We start from the raw sequence: 16,327 nt of genomic DNA, 5'->3' as shown, positions 1-16,327 counted from the left end.
CTGATCCACATACGAGAACAGCAAGCTGTGAGCGCATGTGAGATGAAAAGCGAAATCCCTCCTATCTCTTTCAGTCTCATTCTGTGACCCAGATCCATAGTCAGCAGGGCCCCTGACCAGACTCTCACTCTGTCCACAACCTGCTCAGTTCACACGCACTGTGGACAGAACCCCAGGAGGTGAAGAGAGCGCAGACCTGTGTGTGAGTTTTGTGCGAGCTTACATGCAGCCACAGCAGAGCCTGCTCCTGCACAGACGCTGGGTAGCCAGAGAATCTGCAGCTGATGAAACCAAACATTTCCTCCATGGAGAAAGGCAGGGGGCACAGCTCGATATCAAACATCTTGCTGCAGGGGAAGAACAGAGCCAAAATAAAAACAACTGATGTGAACACATCATTACTGTTTTGTCTCATTCTGACTCCTCCTGTTGTTTATTTTCTCCACCAAAAATAGCTGTGTTTTCTTGGATGCATGTATTCAGTTTGCTTTGCCTATTTTGTTAGTTTGTTCAATAATAAAGATGAGCTTACCTGAGCACCTCCCTAAACTCTTTGAGGTGATTGTCGGGGACCTCAGTTCGGATTGCTTCGAGCCACTCAGGCATGAAACACTCCCACAGAGGTTGGCTGATGACATTATAAGGTATTAGACATAATATTCGGTTCAGACCCTCCTTCAGCTGTGTCACTGTGCTGCAGGACTTGTCCCAATAACCTCCCACCTGTGGAAAAGAACATGCAAACAACAGTGACCCATCTTTAAAGATTCAAGCAAAGCTCAAGCTTCAGTTCAGTGCTGGTTTTATGTTTAATTCAATTCACAAGTTATGCTAAATACAGCGTGTTCAGATAGTAAAATGTTATGGTTTTACCCTCACCCTGGCAAATTCTACAGGTTTAGGTAGCAGGCACATGACCATAACGTCAAAGCGCACTTCACACACTGTCTTCAGCCACTTTGTGACAAACTGCGGCTTCAGCTTCTCCACCAGGCTTCCCACTTCATCATCCATCATGTAGGCCGTGGAATGAAACCACTGGAAGACCATGCTGACCAGCCGGGCCAGACTCTCGGTGGGCGTGTTCTCATTGGGAGTGCACAGGCTCACCTGCAAATATGACCAAAAAACGGTGCACGTTTCACTCTCCCGGCCTCTCGTAATTGACTGACACGGCATGCAACGTGCTTTGTCATTACGCACCAGAAACCAGATGCCAAACTGACTGAGGAGGCGCTGGTCGTGCTGGTCGTCCTCCTTGTTGTCAAACTCAATGTTGTCCAGAGAGTGGTGGGAGGCAGACAGGCCCATCTGACGACGCTTGTTCATCTCAAACTCACGCTGCTCTGCATAGATTTCTGCCTCCTTCAGAAGGCTGGAATGATGTAAAGAAAAAAAATGAAAGAGGAAGAAGATAATTAAAGGCATAACAAAGTTTTAGACTAAAATCATCTTTTGCTGAGAAGAGACCGATTTATAGCCGTTTTGGTCAAACCTTGTAAATATTATGTGCAACCTCATGGAACACTGTGAAATCCCACAGTGTTAGTGCTTCGAGCATGTGTTGGGCATGACTCTCAGCTACTACCTCACCAAATTTAAGCTCAATATCTGTAAAACTGGCTGAGTTATAGCAGTTCATGAGATACTTTGCTAACACTACTGATAAACAAACACACACACTCAAACACACAGAGACACGAGCAAAAACATAAAATAAAGACATAATGAAGACATTTTGAAGGAGACAAACCAAAAGAGAACAGTGTCACAAGATATGAATTTAAATCTAAAACAATGGAGTTTATTGTCTATATATGTGCTAAATATCCACAATAGAGCTTCACGATAAGTCAGACATTTTTCCAGCAGCTGTGACACATGATCAGACTGGTAAACGCGCTGTGTTTATACCTTATAACAGCTTCAACAGTGCACACGAGCTCCTCCGCGCCGCACTCCCGCGTGTTGATGGGAGGGGGCGAGGTCTGGTACAGATGGGTCTCCGCCGCAGCCCCCACCTCGCTGCTGTGGTGGTTGACATGGCAACGCTTGCAGTAGCGGACAGGCCTGTTGCCATGGCGCTCGCAGCAGCCAGCTGAGAAGCAGGTGACCACGGCCCTCCTGACATGAGAGCTGCAGTTCTACGGCACACGAAGCCAAGAAAACAGAGGAGGATGAAGAGGAGGAGAAACTAGTTTGTTTTTTTTATCTGAACAATCACAGCTGAGAGCAGCTAATACTTCCAAAAATAAACATATTTCTTTGCTCACTACTCACACAACATGAATTTGTCCAATATGCATTTGAGTGGAGATGCTGTCTGAGCACATGCGATAAAAAACCTGTTTTATGTCTCCCTATGGCGTCTCAGATTTCTATAAATAAAAGGCACAGCACCAGATAGCCATCCTAATCTGATCACCATCTAATCTTATGCCATTAGAGAAATACATTGCTCGCTATCAAACATTATTAACACATTTGTCTTGTTATGACGTGTTTGGCTTTCAACAACAAAAGACTGTTTTTACAGTGATGCAGAGTCTATTTCGGGTATCTTGGTGTATTTATAGGCAGCTGGTCTCAGATGAAAAGTGATGTCTTTGTTAATAATGACAGAGTAGGTGTAAATCCAAGTGGTGTTTTATATTTCTCACAGTGAGTGGGGCAGAGCTGGCTCACGGATGGAGGATTATAAACTGCTGAACGAGTCAGGGTTAAGGACAGCTGCTTTCACGGACAACACGGGGTGGCTGCGCTCCCTGACAGGAATACCTGGGATCAGTTTGCCCAGTGTCTCCGTGGAAACCAGCAGGGAGCACGTAGGCCTGTGGAAGTGCATTCAGCAACGGCAAATAAACATCACGCTCCAGCAGCTTCATTAGAAAGGCGACAGTCTGCTCTGAGCAGCTGCAATGAAGGGACCCCAACTGAGAAAACATCTCATTTTTAGGAATAAAAGGCCTTTTTTATGGATCACAAATGAAAACCTGTCGCATGTTTTATTTATATTAGGTTTGGAATTTTATCTCCAAAGGACAAAGAGCGACTCAAAGGTTAATCTGCCTCTGTGGTAAACATGCATTAGATAAAGTGAAATAAAATGATGGTGTTATTACGTAAATGACAGCGAATATGAGAGCACACATGCACTTCCAGGAATGTTTCAAAATGAACAACTTACTTTCTTCTGGCAAATGGCAGATATCTCTGCTGCAAAGAAAAACAAACTATAATCATGGACACATTGTTCCTAATTAATCACAGGATTTCTTTTTTTACATCTGAAAAAGAGAAACTAAAACTTAACAATAAATATTTTCAAGTCTTTATTTGTTAAAGCAATACTTGTGGATGCACATATTGTGTTTTGAAGTTTGAGATTTAAAATGTGTAAAAATGAAAATGTTAACATGATTTTAAAATCTAAATTAGCAATTTTCTTGCACATTAGATGTCCATAACATCAACCTTCACACAAATTAACAGCTGGAACTGGTCTTTATCAAGCCTCTGACAACTTAAATCACCTGTTTCTATTTAAGTGTGTGCTGGCTGTATGTCAAGATAACTCCATTCTCAGGATATTCACACCAGTAGATTTCAAATGATGACCAATTTAACAAGAAACGGCCGCTCCCATGAATTAAATCTGACAGCAAAACATTTGATGCAAACATGAACATATAAATAAAATAAACAATAACGTTTGCCCAAGAAGTCATTTCTGTTTTTTCTGTTAAAAACTTCACCAATTTACCAGCCCAGTTTTGCATTAAATGTTAAAATTAAACACTTAACAATAATAATAATAATAATAATAATAATACATATAAACATTTCTTTCAGCACACATAACACGACACTTTTATTTTAGAGGGACTGAGGCACTACTTTACTGTGATATAATCAGTATCCAATATTATACAAGATATTTTTTAATCTAGTTTTTTCTAGTGCTTTCTATCACATGAAACATCAACTGAAAACTCAATACAGCAAGTAAAATACAAAAATCTCATATTCAGTTAAAGGTACTTTATATTTGAGTGCTGTGGTTGTGTTGTGTCAAACTCGATTCCTCGTCTTGACAGCTGTGTGTGTAGCTCCACCACTCAACCCCCTCCATTTGTACTGAATATGCCCCTTTACAGTGTTATAAAAACAAAACTGTCATACAGGAACAACCTAAACAGGTTTTTTTGTTGTCTATGCTCACCTTGTGGAAGCAGGACATCAACAAGCCATTCAGGATGATCTCTGAAAAGGTCAAAGAAATATTGAAACAATGCATGATTTATAGGTGAACAGCTCCTCAGAGCTTGAATACAATTAAACCTGCACTTACAAAACCATCTCTAACAGAGCGCAAGCATCAAACATTTACTTATAGCAGCAAGAAAAATACAACACGAAGAAACCGTGTAATTATAATTGTTAGCGTTCTGGAGAAAGGAGAAACAAGTGGATGCACGTTTTTGTGATGAGGATCTCATTAGTGGCGCAGGGGAATTACATAACCATGGTATAGCGCTTCCCCCTGGGTTAAAGACAGGAATAATGAGGCAGGCGGAAGGCGACGATGTGTGTTTGAGAATGATCGTGCGTTCGGAGGACTGAGAGCTGGAGAAAAGAGGTAAAACAGACGCATACCTGGCAATCCTCTGGCTGCACTCCTCACATAAATAAAGAGGAGGTGGCTTGTCTCCCAGGGCAACGGAGAGAGTAGGATCTATGCACATCTGCAAAAGTAACACAGATATTGCGAGGACATTGATTTGGTAATTGAAAGAGAAGCAAACCAATATAAAGAGTTTTATTTACCATTGACCAGATTTAATTTAGAAATTAGTCCTTTTTTTCAACTCAAAGAATTATTTTCCCTGTTCTTTCTCATACAGACCTCCAAGAGAGTAATACATAGTGCTCTTTTAAATAAAATAACACAACACCTTTGGCTGTTTCCTCATATTGTGTGAGTGACTTCATGCATATGTTGCACTCCATTCCTTTGCAAACTGTGCCTGGCCCGGCGCTAAACACTCATGGCCTCAATGTTCAGATGGTGCACTGTAATTTACTGTGCTCACTTGATGCCACCCCATCCTCAAGGGCTGCATGGGGTCATCGCTTCCAATTAAGGCCCCCTCCCCCCCATGCCGTCTTCTTGCTCCTGGTAATTGAAATCCAGCCCCCATCCGTGCTCCCTGTTCCAACTCTATTTGTCAGTTTTGAGCACAGTTGAGTAAAGGCAGGCGGAGATGATAAAGCAGAGAAGCAGCAGAAGTGACAAAGGCAGACCAGCTGATATCTCTGCCCCACTACTGATTTATTTACCAAGGGGGGCTAATAAAAGCTAACAGGCAGACATACTGAACTGAATGGGGCAATCCAGCACAAGCTTCATGCATTTCTTATCAACTTCTCAGTGGAAGAATGCAACAAAATGTTGAGTTTTTAATGTGCTTTTTGGAAACTGTAGTCACCTTGACGGCAGGTTTATTGATGGCATTGTGGCATTCAATATGTTGACAGTGGATGGGATTCCAAGCTGAACAAAGAGAAGATGAACACACAAAAGTAAAACGAGAAAATGATGGCAGGTTAAACCTTTGATCGGTTCAATGATGGTGTTATTTTAGGGAATCGTACCGGTGTACTGCAGCCCTCTATATTCACTGATGGCTCCTGGTGGCTTCAGGTTTGGCCAGTAATGAAACAGCATTTGCACAGCTGGTGGTTTTACTTGGGATGGGCCATAAGATATGACATAAAGCAGGTCCTGTACACAAAATGTACACAAAGGGCTGTAATATTCAGGAACATGTGCATAGTCTGTAAGAAAACAAGAGAAAACTAAAACTTTTACTAAAAAAAATGCATACAGATTGTAGATGGTGAATAAAAGAAGGATTATGATGGAGTTTTTTATTTATTTGTATATATTAAAGATAAGTATCTTGATATAATGCATAAAAACCTATATATATCAGTAAGCACTGATGTTGCCTTATTTGAGCTTTTCAGATTACAAACGCATATTGCAAACTATGACTCATTAATCCAAATATTTTGTCTTAGCTCCTCTAACTAAACTTGGACATTAGTAGCATTTATGTTTTATCGTTGTATGTAGAAGATTTAACAACAAACAAAATGGGTTTACTGACAATAGTATAACCGTGTTTCTGAGTCCTTGTAGTGATTTTCAATATTTATAGATGAACTTAAAGAAGAGTTTATACAATATGTAAGAGCTGGTATCTTTGTGTTTTTCTTCCTGTCTTTAGTCTTCATGCTAATATACCTAACATGGCAAAATTACCTTCCACACTTCCTGTTTGTGCTTCATGAGGCACTCCAACAACTGACAGTGATAAACTAGAAAAAAGGCAGGGAAAAGGTTAACCTGAGAGCGACTATGTTTGAAGTTGTGCTTTGAAAGCAGCCAGTACTCTGGTCTACCTGGATTTGAGGTGTACTGCATTGCAATCATGAGCATAGATGAAGCAGACAGATTGACATAGGCTGGTACTCCCCCTTCTCTCCGAGTAGAGCCCACTAAACACAAGCAAAAAAAGAGAAAAGGGAACAATAATATGCACTTAATAGCACTTTCACTACTACATGTTAGCCTAACAAGACAGAATTGTGTCTACTGAACATAAATTTACAGTTTAAGTCTTTTAGCCAATACAGGTCATGTATAAGGTTTATCAAACCTAAACTTAATATATTTATGTTGAGCAAACATATTTCTTTTCAAAGGTACTCATTGCAAAGTATAAAATCAAACATTAAAAAGGTTATTCTGAACTATATCAAATAGTGCAGTTTAAAAGAGTTTAGTCCAGTAGTTTTCCATAAACAGTGACATGCAAATCTGAAATATGGGTGCACAGCAAATGTAAACAAAGCACTTTTAATTGCATAGTTCACTCAACAATTCTGAGAGTAAATACATACTAACACACTGAAATAGTTATACTTCTCAAACTTAAATGGCTTTCATGGATGTCATCATTGTTGGCCTATTTTCAGTCACTTCAGCTGTTTCCGTAGGCAAACAAACACATGTGGTTGGCATCCAATCACAAATTTAGCTTACAAATTTTTAATTTGAGGACACATTAACCATTTATATGAGTTTTGGGCTGGTTTTCATGACATTGCAATGAGTACCTTTAATCAGTCTAATATGCACCTCGGCTGTTTTACTCTCATGACTTTTATCATCATGAAGTTTTATTATATTAAGCCATACTCACATATAGCCATGGGGAGAAAAGAGGTGCTCAGGTACTCGATTATGTCTTTGTGGAGGAAAGGAGGAAATGTGGCTAAAGTCGAGATCATTGTATAGGGCAGAGTGCTGAGAATGTCATCGCTGAGAAAGGGCAGGAGGCATGTGGTTGTGTAAAATATAGACTGTCCCAGATCTGGTGAAAAAGGAAAAGAGAAAAGAAAAAAAAAAAGACAAAGAGAGATACACAAACACGCATTCAATCAGCTGTGCATACAGTATGCACATACTGTACGCAGCCACAGGTGACATTTACATAAAATTACCATTGTTTAATAGTTTAACAGTGAAAAAAAATAGAACAATTGAGCTATTTTTCTTTAGAATCTACTAAAATGAAAATTACTCCCAGAAAAAAAATAAAAACTAGTTAAGAGGATGGATTTTCATGCCTTTGAGGTTTTTTTTTAACAAACAAATATTTATGAAAAATAAGAGCATTGATTATGATGCAGCTTTGGAGCAGTGCAAAACAGAGTATACACTAAATCATTCTCAGATGTGTTCATTAAAAAAAAAAAAATACATTTGTCTGTATTTGACACATGACAACTTAACTAGAGCATTTTTCCCACTTTGCATAACAAACATGCATTCAGCTATGATACACAGAAGATAAGGCCTATCTATGTCAGGTGTATCCAATGGCTTATGAAAGTTGACGGTATCCAGCGTGCTCCCAATCACCCCATGCATCCCTCAAGATCCTCAGCAGGACTTCTCTCCTCCCGTTACAAAAGAGGCCAAAAAAGCAGCAGTGGCTTCATGCAGGCCAGGTGGCTCGAGGATGATGATGACAAACAGTGGTGCACTGGGCCTTGACTCACCATGCTGACCGTGCTGCAGCAGGGGCACCAGGTCAAGCAGGGTCACGAGGGTCACATAGAGGCCCTGATAGTCCAGAGAGGGGTACTCTGAGAGCTGAGCGTCCCGACTCTGCTGCCCCTGCCCCCCGCGGTCTGACGGGGCATCGCGCAGAACGCTGTAAAGGAGGGAGCGAGTAACTGTAGGGTTGATGGAACTGACTTGTGGTCTTAGAGATGGGGTGAGTGGGAATGGCACAGGAAAAAGACACATGGTCATGGGCACGGCCAAATTGGAAGCTTCCTGGTTCTCCTTCCTGCCTGTGCGGGACAGAATGCTGCTCCGGGGGTGGGAGGGGAGGGGAGGGGTAGGGAGGGTAAGGAGAGGGGAACAAGGGAAAAAAAGAGACAACAAAGACACAAAAAAACAGCACATTACATTGAAATGGCACTACAGAGACAGCGTAAATAGAAAAAAACAAACCCAGATAAACCCCACATAGGATGCAGTGTCTCACTGTTAAACTGTATCACTGAAAGGCACGGGTAATTTTTCCCTGCTTCATCGGTTCAGAGTGACTTTAAATCGAATTTTTCTTCCTTTGTTTTGCTTTGCGCTTGGAGAACAAAAGAAAAAACATGAGCACAAACTGCAATGATCACTGCATCTCATGCGTATCTGGTGACAAGGAGCAAAAATATAAAAAATGGCATGTTTTCAGTGGCAACCCCATACTTCTCCAAAAAGGGACAGTGCAAATGACTGTCCCTCAATGGCTGCCATCTTCCAATCAGCAAAGTCAGTGGCTACCATGCAAAAAAAGGGGGCCAATTAGCCACCATGGAGTATAATTTCAAATGAAATTTCCTTGTCTTTAGTGGGGCTGTCAAGGATGGGAGTGACACCAGATTGGTTCGGGAAAATACAGAGGTGACACTTTTGAAACATGCTTGAGCCAATAATAAACATGTGTGTGAGGTTAGATCAAGTGCTCCTAGGTCACAGCACATGTTTATTGCACCAGAGAAATAATGTCCGTATGCATACGTTATGATACTGCACCAGTATCATCAGGAGAAATAATGAGATCCAACAGGCACATGGATTCAGGTTTCTAAAATAAATGTAACGACTAATCTACAGTAGAGAGAAGAAACTGTAATGACAAAAAAGGAATAGGTTGTATCAGAGGGGAGATGACTGGTAGCATTATGTTTGTGAGCTAATGCAGGATGGACAATTGTGTTTGCTGTCCCCTGGGGAAGGTGGTGGACATATTGGACTTTAGGAGGAGGGGGAAAAAAAACAAAAAGCAAAAAACTAGTTGGGTTGAGTGTGGAGCGTCTAGGGTGGAGGAGGAAGGAGAGGGGGGAGGGCCAGAGAGCATTGCTCTTTTTACTACACATTATCAAAGAGCTAAGCTGTTCTGTCAGCTAAATGATTGGGATTTATCATCAGAGCCCAGATTATAAATGCAGATGTATTTTTGCATTTTATATTTTTTAAGGACTCATTTAAAAAAAATGTGGTTAGAGCATTAGAGTTATGTGGCAAGTGAAAAAGGGGATTTTGTTGATTTTTTCGAGGTAATATTAAATACATGATATTCGACAGCAGGACTTATCGTTACAGCATAGCGACTGATCCCCTCAAAGTTACACTCTGCAAGATTTCAGTCAATGTAGAGTCATTAAAAAGCTCAAACCGGGCTAATACACAACAAACAGACTGTATCTCAGAGTATGACTTTTTCACTGCCCATTTGTCATATCAAATCATTAATTTGAACAATGAACACAGACATATACAGCCGCGCTCACACGCACACAGTGGACGTATACACAGAAAGAAACACACATATGTTCACACGCGCACGCAATCGTACGACACGGAAATACGAACAACACAAAACACATGTAGAAATGCACTGATACAGACAACATGACAAACATTTGCTGTCAAACTCTACACTGCTGCCTATGTGTGTATCAGTTTAATGTGTGTGTTCCACATCTGACTCTGCTGCTACTAAAACTGGTGTATGAATCAGCCTCCACTGGACATCACCATTTCTCCTCCTAAAACAATGACACATCCCAGCTAAATTTTTCAAAGCTCTGTCTGCTTTCTCTTCTTTCTCCCTCCTCTCTTCCTATTCACTCCAGGCTGTTAAAGGCACAGGTGAATGGAGGATCCTAGATTCCCTGCTGAGGACCTCAGGCTCCTCTAAAGCGGGCAGAGTGATTTCCTTTGCATGTCTGAGGCTAAGAGGCTGCGCTTCGGGAAAATATCAAGGCTCTGGTTAGCAGGGCCATCACGCCATGATTCCTTTCTCACTCTGTGGATGCTTCCCCTCGGAGACAAAAATCATCACTTGCATTTTTTCCACAGTTGCACCCAATCTGTGCCATGACAAGCCACATTTGAAAAAGCACTCTGACTGCTGGTGCATGGGCAGCACTCAGAAAACCCTCCGGCGGAGGAGTAATCCTTATGTGGCTGAGAAATAAAGTGTAGAATTGAGGCCAGCTGCCAATCTCTAATAGATTGCTCCCTAAGCTGATAATAATGATTAAAGTGGGGCACGCAAGTTCACCCTCCAGGACCATTTTTGCGAATATTAGCTTATAAACAGAAGATCTGTGCAATTATTTTTGCTTATTCTAGCGGCTAGCATATCCAGACAAACCACAAACAACCCTGTCCCTGCTGTGTATTTGACAAGAAGCTCCAACTGTAACGAGAACTTGTGAAATATAAGACTCGTCTAAAATGGCTGCCTGTGACTTGTGGAGAAGGAAACAACAAGCTGCTCTTCCTTCTAGCTTTCTCAGAAACCAAAAGAGACAGGCTGACCCTGCAGCTGGATGGCTGAGGGAGCTACCCTCCACCAGCCCCCACTGGGAAAGGACACAGCAGAACGCCCTTGGGAAGGGTTCACCAACTAACCAACTAAATCAATAAATATCCCTGAGCCATCTATCTCAACACCACAACTCAAATCTAGCTTTTCAAGCTCAAGAAAGCCGAGCATTTCGCTAACTTCTGTGGTGTCACTGTCATCCCTTTTGATAAAGTGTGTCAGAGTCTAACCTAATGAAGGAAGCTAAATATGAGACAGTCTGTTACTTCACCTGACGGCTCCGGAGCAGGGTACTTACCTGAGCAAGGTTTGGGAAAAGTATTTCAGTGTGTTTGCAATGTCTGTTCCGGAGGGCACGGGGTAAATATTGTGTTGCACACGGTTGTGATACTCTTGCAAGTATCGTATCTTAGAGGCAACTAGACAAAATGAAAGAGCAGAGTGACAAGCAAATCAACGCTAAAGGAAAGTGTTTTATCTGAGCACAAACACATGTAACTGCACATTAAAGAAGCCTAAATGCACAACGTGTTCCTGCTGTTGGTGGCTCAGCAGAATATAATTAACGACTTAAACAAACAGGCCGTGTTCCCATGGCTCCCTGCCTTAACCGGGTGACCTTTCAGAGTGTCGCAGTGAGGGTCACTGGAAGCCCCAAAGGATCTCGCAGCCTCCCGCTTACAGAAACAAGCTCATGAACGAAAGGTTGCCAGTTCAAGTCCCAAGACTAGTTGGGAAAATGTGGTCAGCATGAAGGGGAGGGGTTGCCTTTTCCTTCACAAGTTATGACACAAGGGGGTGGGGGGGTCGTTTCTGCAACAGTTGGCTGCTCCATACTGAGCTGCTTCCTGCGGTGTCAGACGTTACCGTGTTGTTTTTGAGGGGCGGGCTAAGAGTTCAAATAAGCTGGAGTGGGAAAAAATCCCGACCCATCTTCTGGGATTTTGGACAGTGGTGTTTACTTTTGTCCCTGACCTGGAAATGACAAAATAAAAATAACAGCTGCAGGCTTTGAGAATGTGTGGCCAAAGCTGAATACATTTCCCTTTGAGTTCGTATATCAAAACACTGATTGGGTGCTGTGAGTTATGGTTTTTGCAACTTTTATACTTTTCATAATATTTACCTTCATTTACAAATATTTGCCCAAACAGATACATTGATATCTCTTCAAACCCTTCAGAAACGTTTTTCTTTTTTAAATCTACTTCAGCACACCTCCTCTATTTTTATCTTCTTATACTACTTTCAAATTACAGCTGTCATTCCGTTGTTAGCTTTTAGCTAATCTTCTTGCTACGTTTAGCTACCTTTCTGCTACTTTGGGCTTTTTCTAGCAAATTTATGCTTTTAGTTTTTAGCAAGCTTTTTGCTACTTTTAACTAGTCTTTTGCTAATTTTAACTTTGAGCTTAGCTTTTAGCTATTTTTTTGTTTTGTTTTGTTTTGTTTCTTTTAACCTTCAGCCAGTGTTTTGTTCCATTAGGCTTTCTGTTTTATTACTTTTAGGTTTAGGTTAGCTTTTTGTTATTTGTACCTTTTAGCTAGCCTTTTGCTTCTTTAAGCTTTTAACCTACTTTTGGCTAAATGTAGTTTTCAGTTAATGGTTTTCTTCTTTTAATTTTTAGCTAGTGTTTTGCTTCTTTTAGCTTAAAGCTATTTTGTTGTTTGTTTGTTTCTTTTAACTTTTAGCCAGTGTTTTGTTCCATTAAGCTTTTAGCCAATGTGTTGATCTTTTAAGCTTTTAGCTAATGTTTTGCTCCTTTTAGCTTTTAGCCAGTGTTTTGCTCCTTTAAGCTTTAACTTGTACTTTGCTCCATTTAGATGGTGTTCTGCTTCTTTCAGCTTTAACGACTCGGTTTTAGCTTCATCAGTCATTCAGCCCTCAGGATTGACAGAAAATGTCATTTCTCTAAGTTAAGTTGAATTATTTTCCATGTTTCTTGGCTTCAGAACAGTAAAAGCAGCACATAACTTTCAGCCAGGCGTTTACACCCCATGTTTTTTTATTAGGAGCCGCTCTGAAATATGAAGAGAGGAACCCAGTGAGTGTTTCCACCTGTTCCAAAGCAATCAGAGGATTGAAGGGAGGCAATAAACGCGAGAGATTTAAACCCTGAGAGACCCAAAACACATGGCTGATCAATAAAATGCATCATATGGTTTGGCTGCAGAATCCGCCAGGTCGACCTTGAGCCCAGCCTCGCACCTCGCTTTGTGCGCGAGCCTCCTGCAGCCACGTCAATCAAAAACAAAGGAGATCACAGTGAAACGAGTCGACCCCTGCGCCGTGTTGTCTTGTCGTGCAGATGTGAGGCGCTCAGAGGGAGGGGGGTCACTGAGACCTCCAGCCTTCCTCTGCAGTGGGGGGTGGGGGGGACGTGTTGCAACCTGCTCTGGCAGCCGCGGTTTCATCACCAAGGACAGCTCCCCTTAATCTTGGTTCAAAATTCCCGTTTCCATACATCAAACATTAAGAAGCACACACACACATTCACTCCCACACACACACACACATAGCTGTACTTACACTGCTCTGCCTTCGTGGACATTTTGGAGACTCTTCGGGAGACATAAACCCCAGACCGATGATTGTTTTAGGGCTGTTTCTTCTTTTTGCTTGCCGTCCCCGGTGTTGCGTTTCTCCCAGCCGTGGAAAAGTGAATCTAGCAGCCAGCCCCGGCTCGGTTTTGATTGTACCACTCTGCCTGATGGATCTTTGGTTTTACGCTTTGGCTGCGTCGTTTTCCTAACCTTTTTTTTTTTTTTTTTACAGAAATCAAACCGTGGGCTCGTTTTATGAATCGTCTCTTCCTTTCAGGGTTTTCAGGATTTCTCCCTCTGGAGGTGGAGAGGACCGGCTGACAGCACACCTTTCCAAATGGACTGATCCGGTTTTGACAAATTGTCATTCATCAATCCTAACAACCCTATCAGAGCTCTGCGAGCCGATTATAGGAGGGAAATGTCCACGTCTGAGCTGAAGAAACGAGGCGAAACACGCAACAGATGGTTGCTGTGTGGCGCTAACATGTAGCTGAAGGATGGCTTTACCTGGTTTTGTTTTTGTGCTGAAAAAAGTCCACATTTCTAATTTTATACCTGATATTTAGAGAAATTTATTATCTTTAAAGAATGCTGAGAGCTAAGTGCCTCGAGTTTGCTGAAGAAGCTGAAAGTTGAGGTGTTAAAGCTAAAAGAAGCAAAACAACAGCTAAAAGCTACAAGAGGCTGAATGCTGGCTAAAACCCCAAAGTAGTACAATGCTATCTAAAAGCAGCAAAAGGTTAGTTAAAAGCAAAAAGTAGTAAAATGCAAACAAAATGAAGCAAAATTCTAGGTAAAGGCTAAAATTTAAAAGGCAACCTAAAAGCAGCAGAACAGTAGCTAAAAGGTTAAAGGAGATAAACAATAGCTAAAAGCTAAAAGAAGCAAAAGGTTAGTTAAAAGCTAAAAGCAGTAAAAGGCCAACTAAATGTAGCAAAAGGCTAGCCAAAGGCTAAACTGTAAAAGGCTAGCTAAAATCAGCAGAACAGTAGCTAAAAGTTAAAAGAAGAAAACTAATAGCTAAAAGCTAAAAGAACCAAATTGCTAACCAAAAGCAGCAAACGATAAGTCAAAAGCTAAAAGCAGTAAAAAGGTATCTAAATGTAGGAAAAGGCTAAAGTATCAAAAGGCCAGCTAGAACTTGAAAGTAGTAAAAGCATAGCTATAATCAGCAGAAAAGTAGCTAAAAGGTAATACTAGCAAAAGGCTAGCTAAATGTAGCAAAAGGCAAGCTAGAAGCTAAAAGTAGTAAAAGGCTAGCTAAAAACTAAAAGCAGCAGAATGGTAGCTAAAAGGTAAAAGATGAGAAAGAAGACAAAAACAGAGTAAGTATGCTGAAGATGTATTTCTACAGGGTAAATTGTTGTAAATAAAGTTGAAAATTCACACAACTAGAACATTTATGTCAACATAACTTTGTGATGGTCTGAGCTAAGAGGAAATGCCTCCATTTTGACCTAAGAATTGTGAAAGACAACCAAGATCAAAATAAACGTTGAAGCTGCTGCCAGTGATTCATCGGAGTCACCATGGTAACCACACGCCTGTGTCTCCCGCTCCCTGACAGTCAAGTTAAAGAGAAGCAGACAGAAAGACAAACTGAAAAGTAAGCCTCGAAGAAGAAGTGGCTGTGTGAAAACTATGAGTCATGTCTTAAAGACTCTAATGTGACGTGAATTTTTTTTTATTTTTCTACAGAATTTAAACCTGTTTTATAGCTATATGACATATTTGACAGCACATGCAAGCTTTAATGTTTTAGAATAAGTTAAAGGCACTTTTTAAAATATGAAACTCTACCAAACTTTATATATTTTTCTTTTTTCTAGCTAATGAGAATAAATGCCCTCACTCTGCATCCTGCATCTGTCGGTAAACTTATCATTTTTCAAATATTACTACCAAAATGAAACAAAAATCTGATGTTTTATAAAGACTTTTATACATGAAAAAAAAAAACAGTTTTACATTTGAAAGCATTCCACACACGTTATGAAGCCTTTCTGGATGCAGAGGATGCTGGAGGAGGTCAGGGCTGCGGAGGTGATCTCCGCCGATATTCTGGGATCTGGTGCATAATCCACCCAGCCGGAGCCAGGAGAGTCACAGCGAACACACACAGGGCAAAGGCAGACTGCTGCAAGAGAGCGCCAAATGAAGATAAACATGAATATTTGATTAACAATGCTTTTATTATTATTAATATTGTTATTAACAACATTTTATGACCTGATAATATTCAGTTATATTCATGTTCTTATTGCTGCACCAGACTGAATGAAAAAAAAACGGACTCCAAGCTGACTCCAAGCAATCCCTATTTTTATATATTCCTGCAATGATACTCCCTGTGTTCTTCTCTACTCTGACATTCCTAACCTGAGACGTGCTTAGTAAAAAGCCCTGCGTCCACGTCCCCGAGGACAGATCAGCAGATTTATAGAGGCATAAATGCTGGCTGCTATGTTGCAGTTCCATCATTGGATCCCTTTTCAGGGGCCAGAGCTTCACGCTGACTTATGGATACAGAATGAATAAAACATCTCTCCCACTTTGCCGGCCGGGGAGCAATGTTCGCTCGAGTTCCTCGCATTACAAGCAATAAAGTGAAGCATGGAAGGTACAGGACCCTTAAGACTTTACTATCAAACAAGCTAAAAGAATCAGTCCTACCAGTGGCCCAATCTTTTCCCTTGGCGGCTTGCTGTAGATGGTGGACTTGTGGTTCTGCTGAATTGTTTTCATGAGGAGAAATCTTGAGGGTCTCCTGAAGATGTGGGACATTGTTCTTGGTTCCAGAATCAGTCT

The 16,327-nt window shown here is 41.1% G+C and overlaps 1 protein-coding gene across 7 annotated transcripts in view; it reads right to left on the bottom strand.

Annotated features, from left to right (window-relative positions):
- LOC108235353 (unc-79 homolog, NALCN channel complex subunit) overlaps positions 1-13,738 on the bottom strand; it is a 31,784-nt gene extending 18,046 nt beyond the window's left edge. For 4 of the 7 annotated variants that reach the window (XM_017415300.1, XM_017415316.1, XM_017415324.1 and 1 more), the window contains exons 1-16: positions 13,503-13,738; positions 11,272-11,392; positions 8,134-8,447; positions 7,272-7,442; positions 6,469-6,564; positions 6,329-6,384; positions 5,656-5,785; positions 5,490-5,554; positions 4,657-4,745; positions 4,223-4,263; positions 3,188-3,216; positions 1,915-2,144; positions 1,204-1,375; positions 880-1,110; positions 533-723; positions 224-347 (exon numbers count right to left, since the gene is read on the bottom strand). In XM_017415300.1, coding sequence (XP_017270789.1) covers positions 224-347; positions 533-723; positions 880-1,110; positions 1,204-1,375; positions 1,915-2,144; positions 3,188-3,216; positions 4,223-4,263; positions 4,657-4,745; positions 5,490-5,554; positions 5,656-5,785; positions 6,329-6,384; positions 6,469-6,564; positions 7,272-7,442; positions 8,134-8,447; positions 11,272-11,392; positions 13,503-13,524 — 2,082 coding nt within the window. In that variant the 5' untranslated portion in view covers positions 13,525-13,738. Of the gene's footprint in view, positions 1-223; positions 348-532; positions 724-879; positions 1,111-1,203; positions 1,376-1,914; positions 2,145-3,187; positions 3,217-4,222; positions 4,264-4,656; positions 4,746-5,489; positions 5,555-5,655; positions 5,786-6,328; positions 6,385-6,468; positions 6,565-7,271; positions 7,443-8,133; positions 8,448-11,271; positions 11,393-13,502 lie in introns of those variants that run through there. The other 3 variants (XM_017415309.1, XM_017415343.1, XM_017415352.2) reach the window with 3 other exon arrangements.
- Between the last annotated feature and the right edge of the window lie 2,589 nt (positions 13,739-16,327).

The sequence above is a fragment of the Kryptolebias marmoratus genome, linkage group LG10 (genome assembly GCF_001649575.2).
Source record: "Kryptolebias marmoratus isolate JLee-2015 linkage group LG10, ASM164957v2, whole genome shotgun sequence".
NCBI lineage: Eukaryota > Metazoa > Chordata > Actinopteri > Cyprinodontiformes > Rivulidae > Kryptolebias > Kryptolebias marmoratus.
This window is presented reverse-complemented; position numbering and strand designations above follow the sequence as displayed.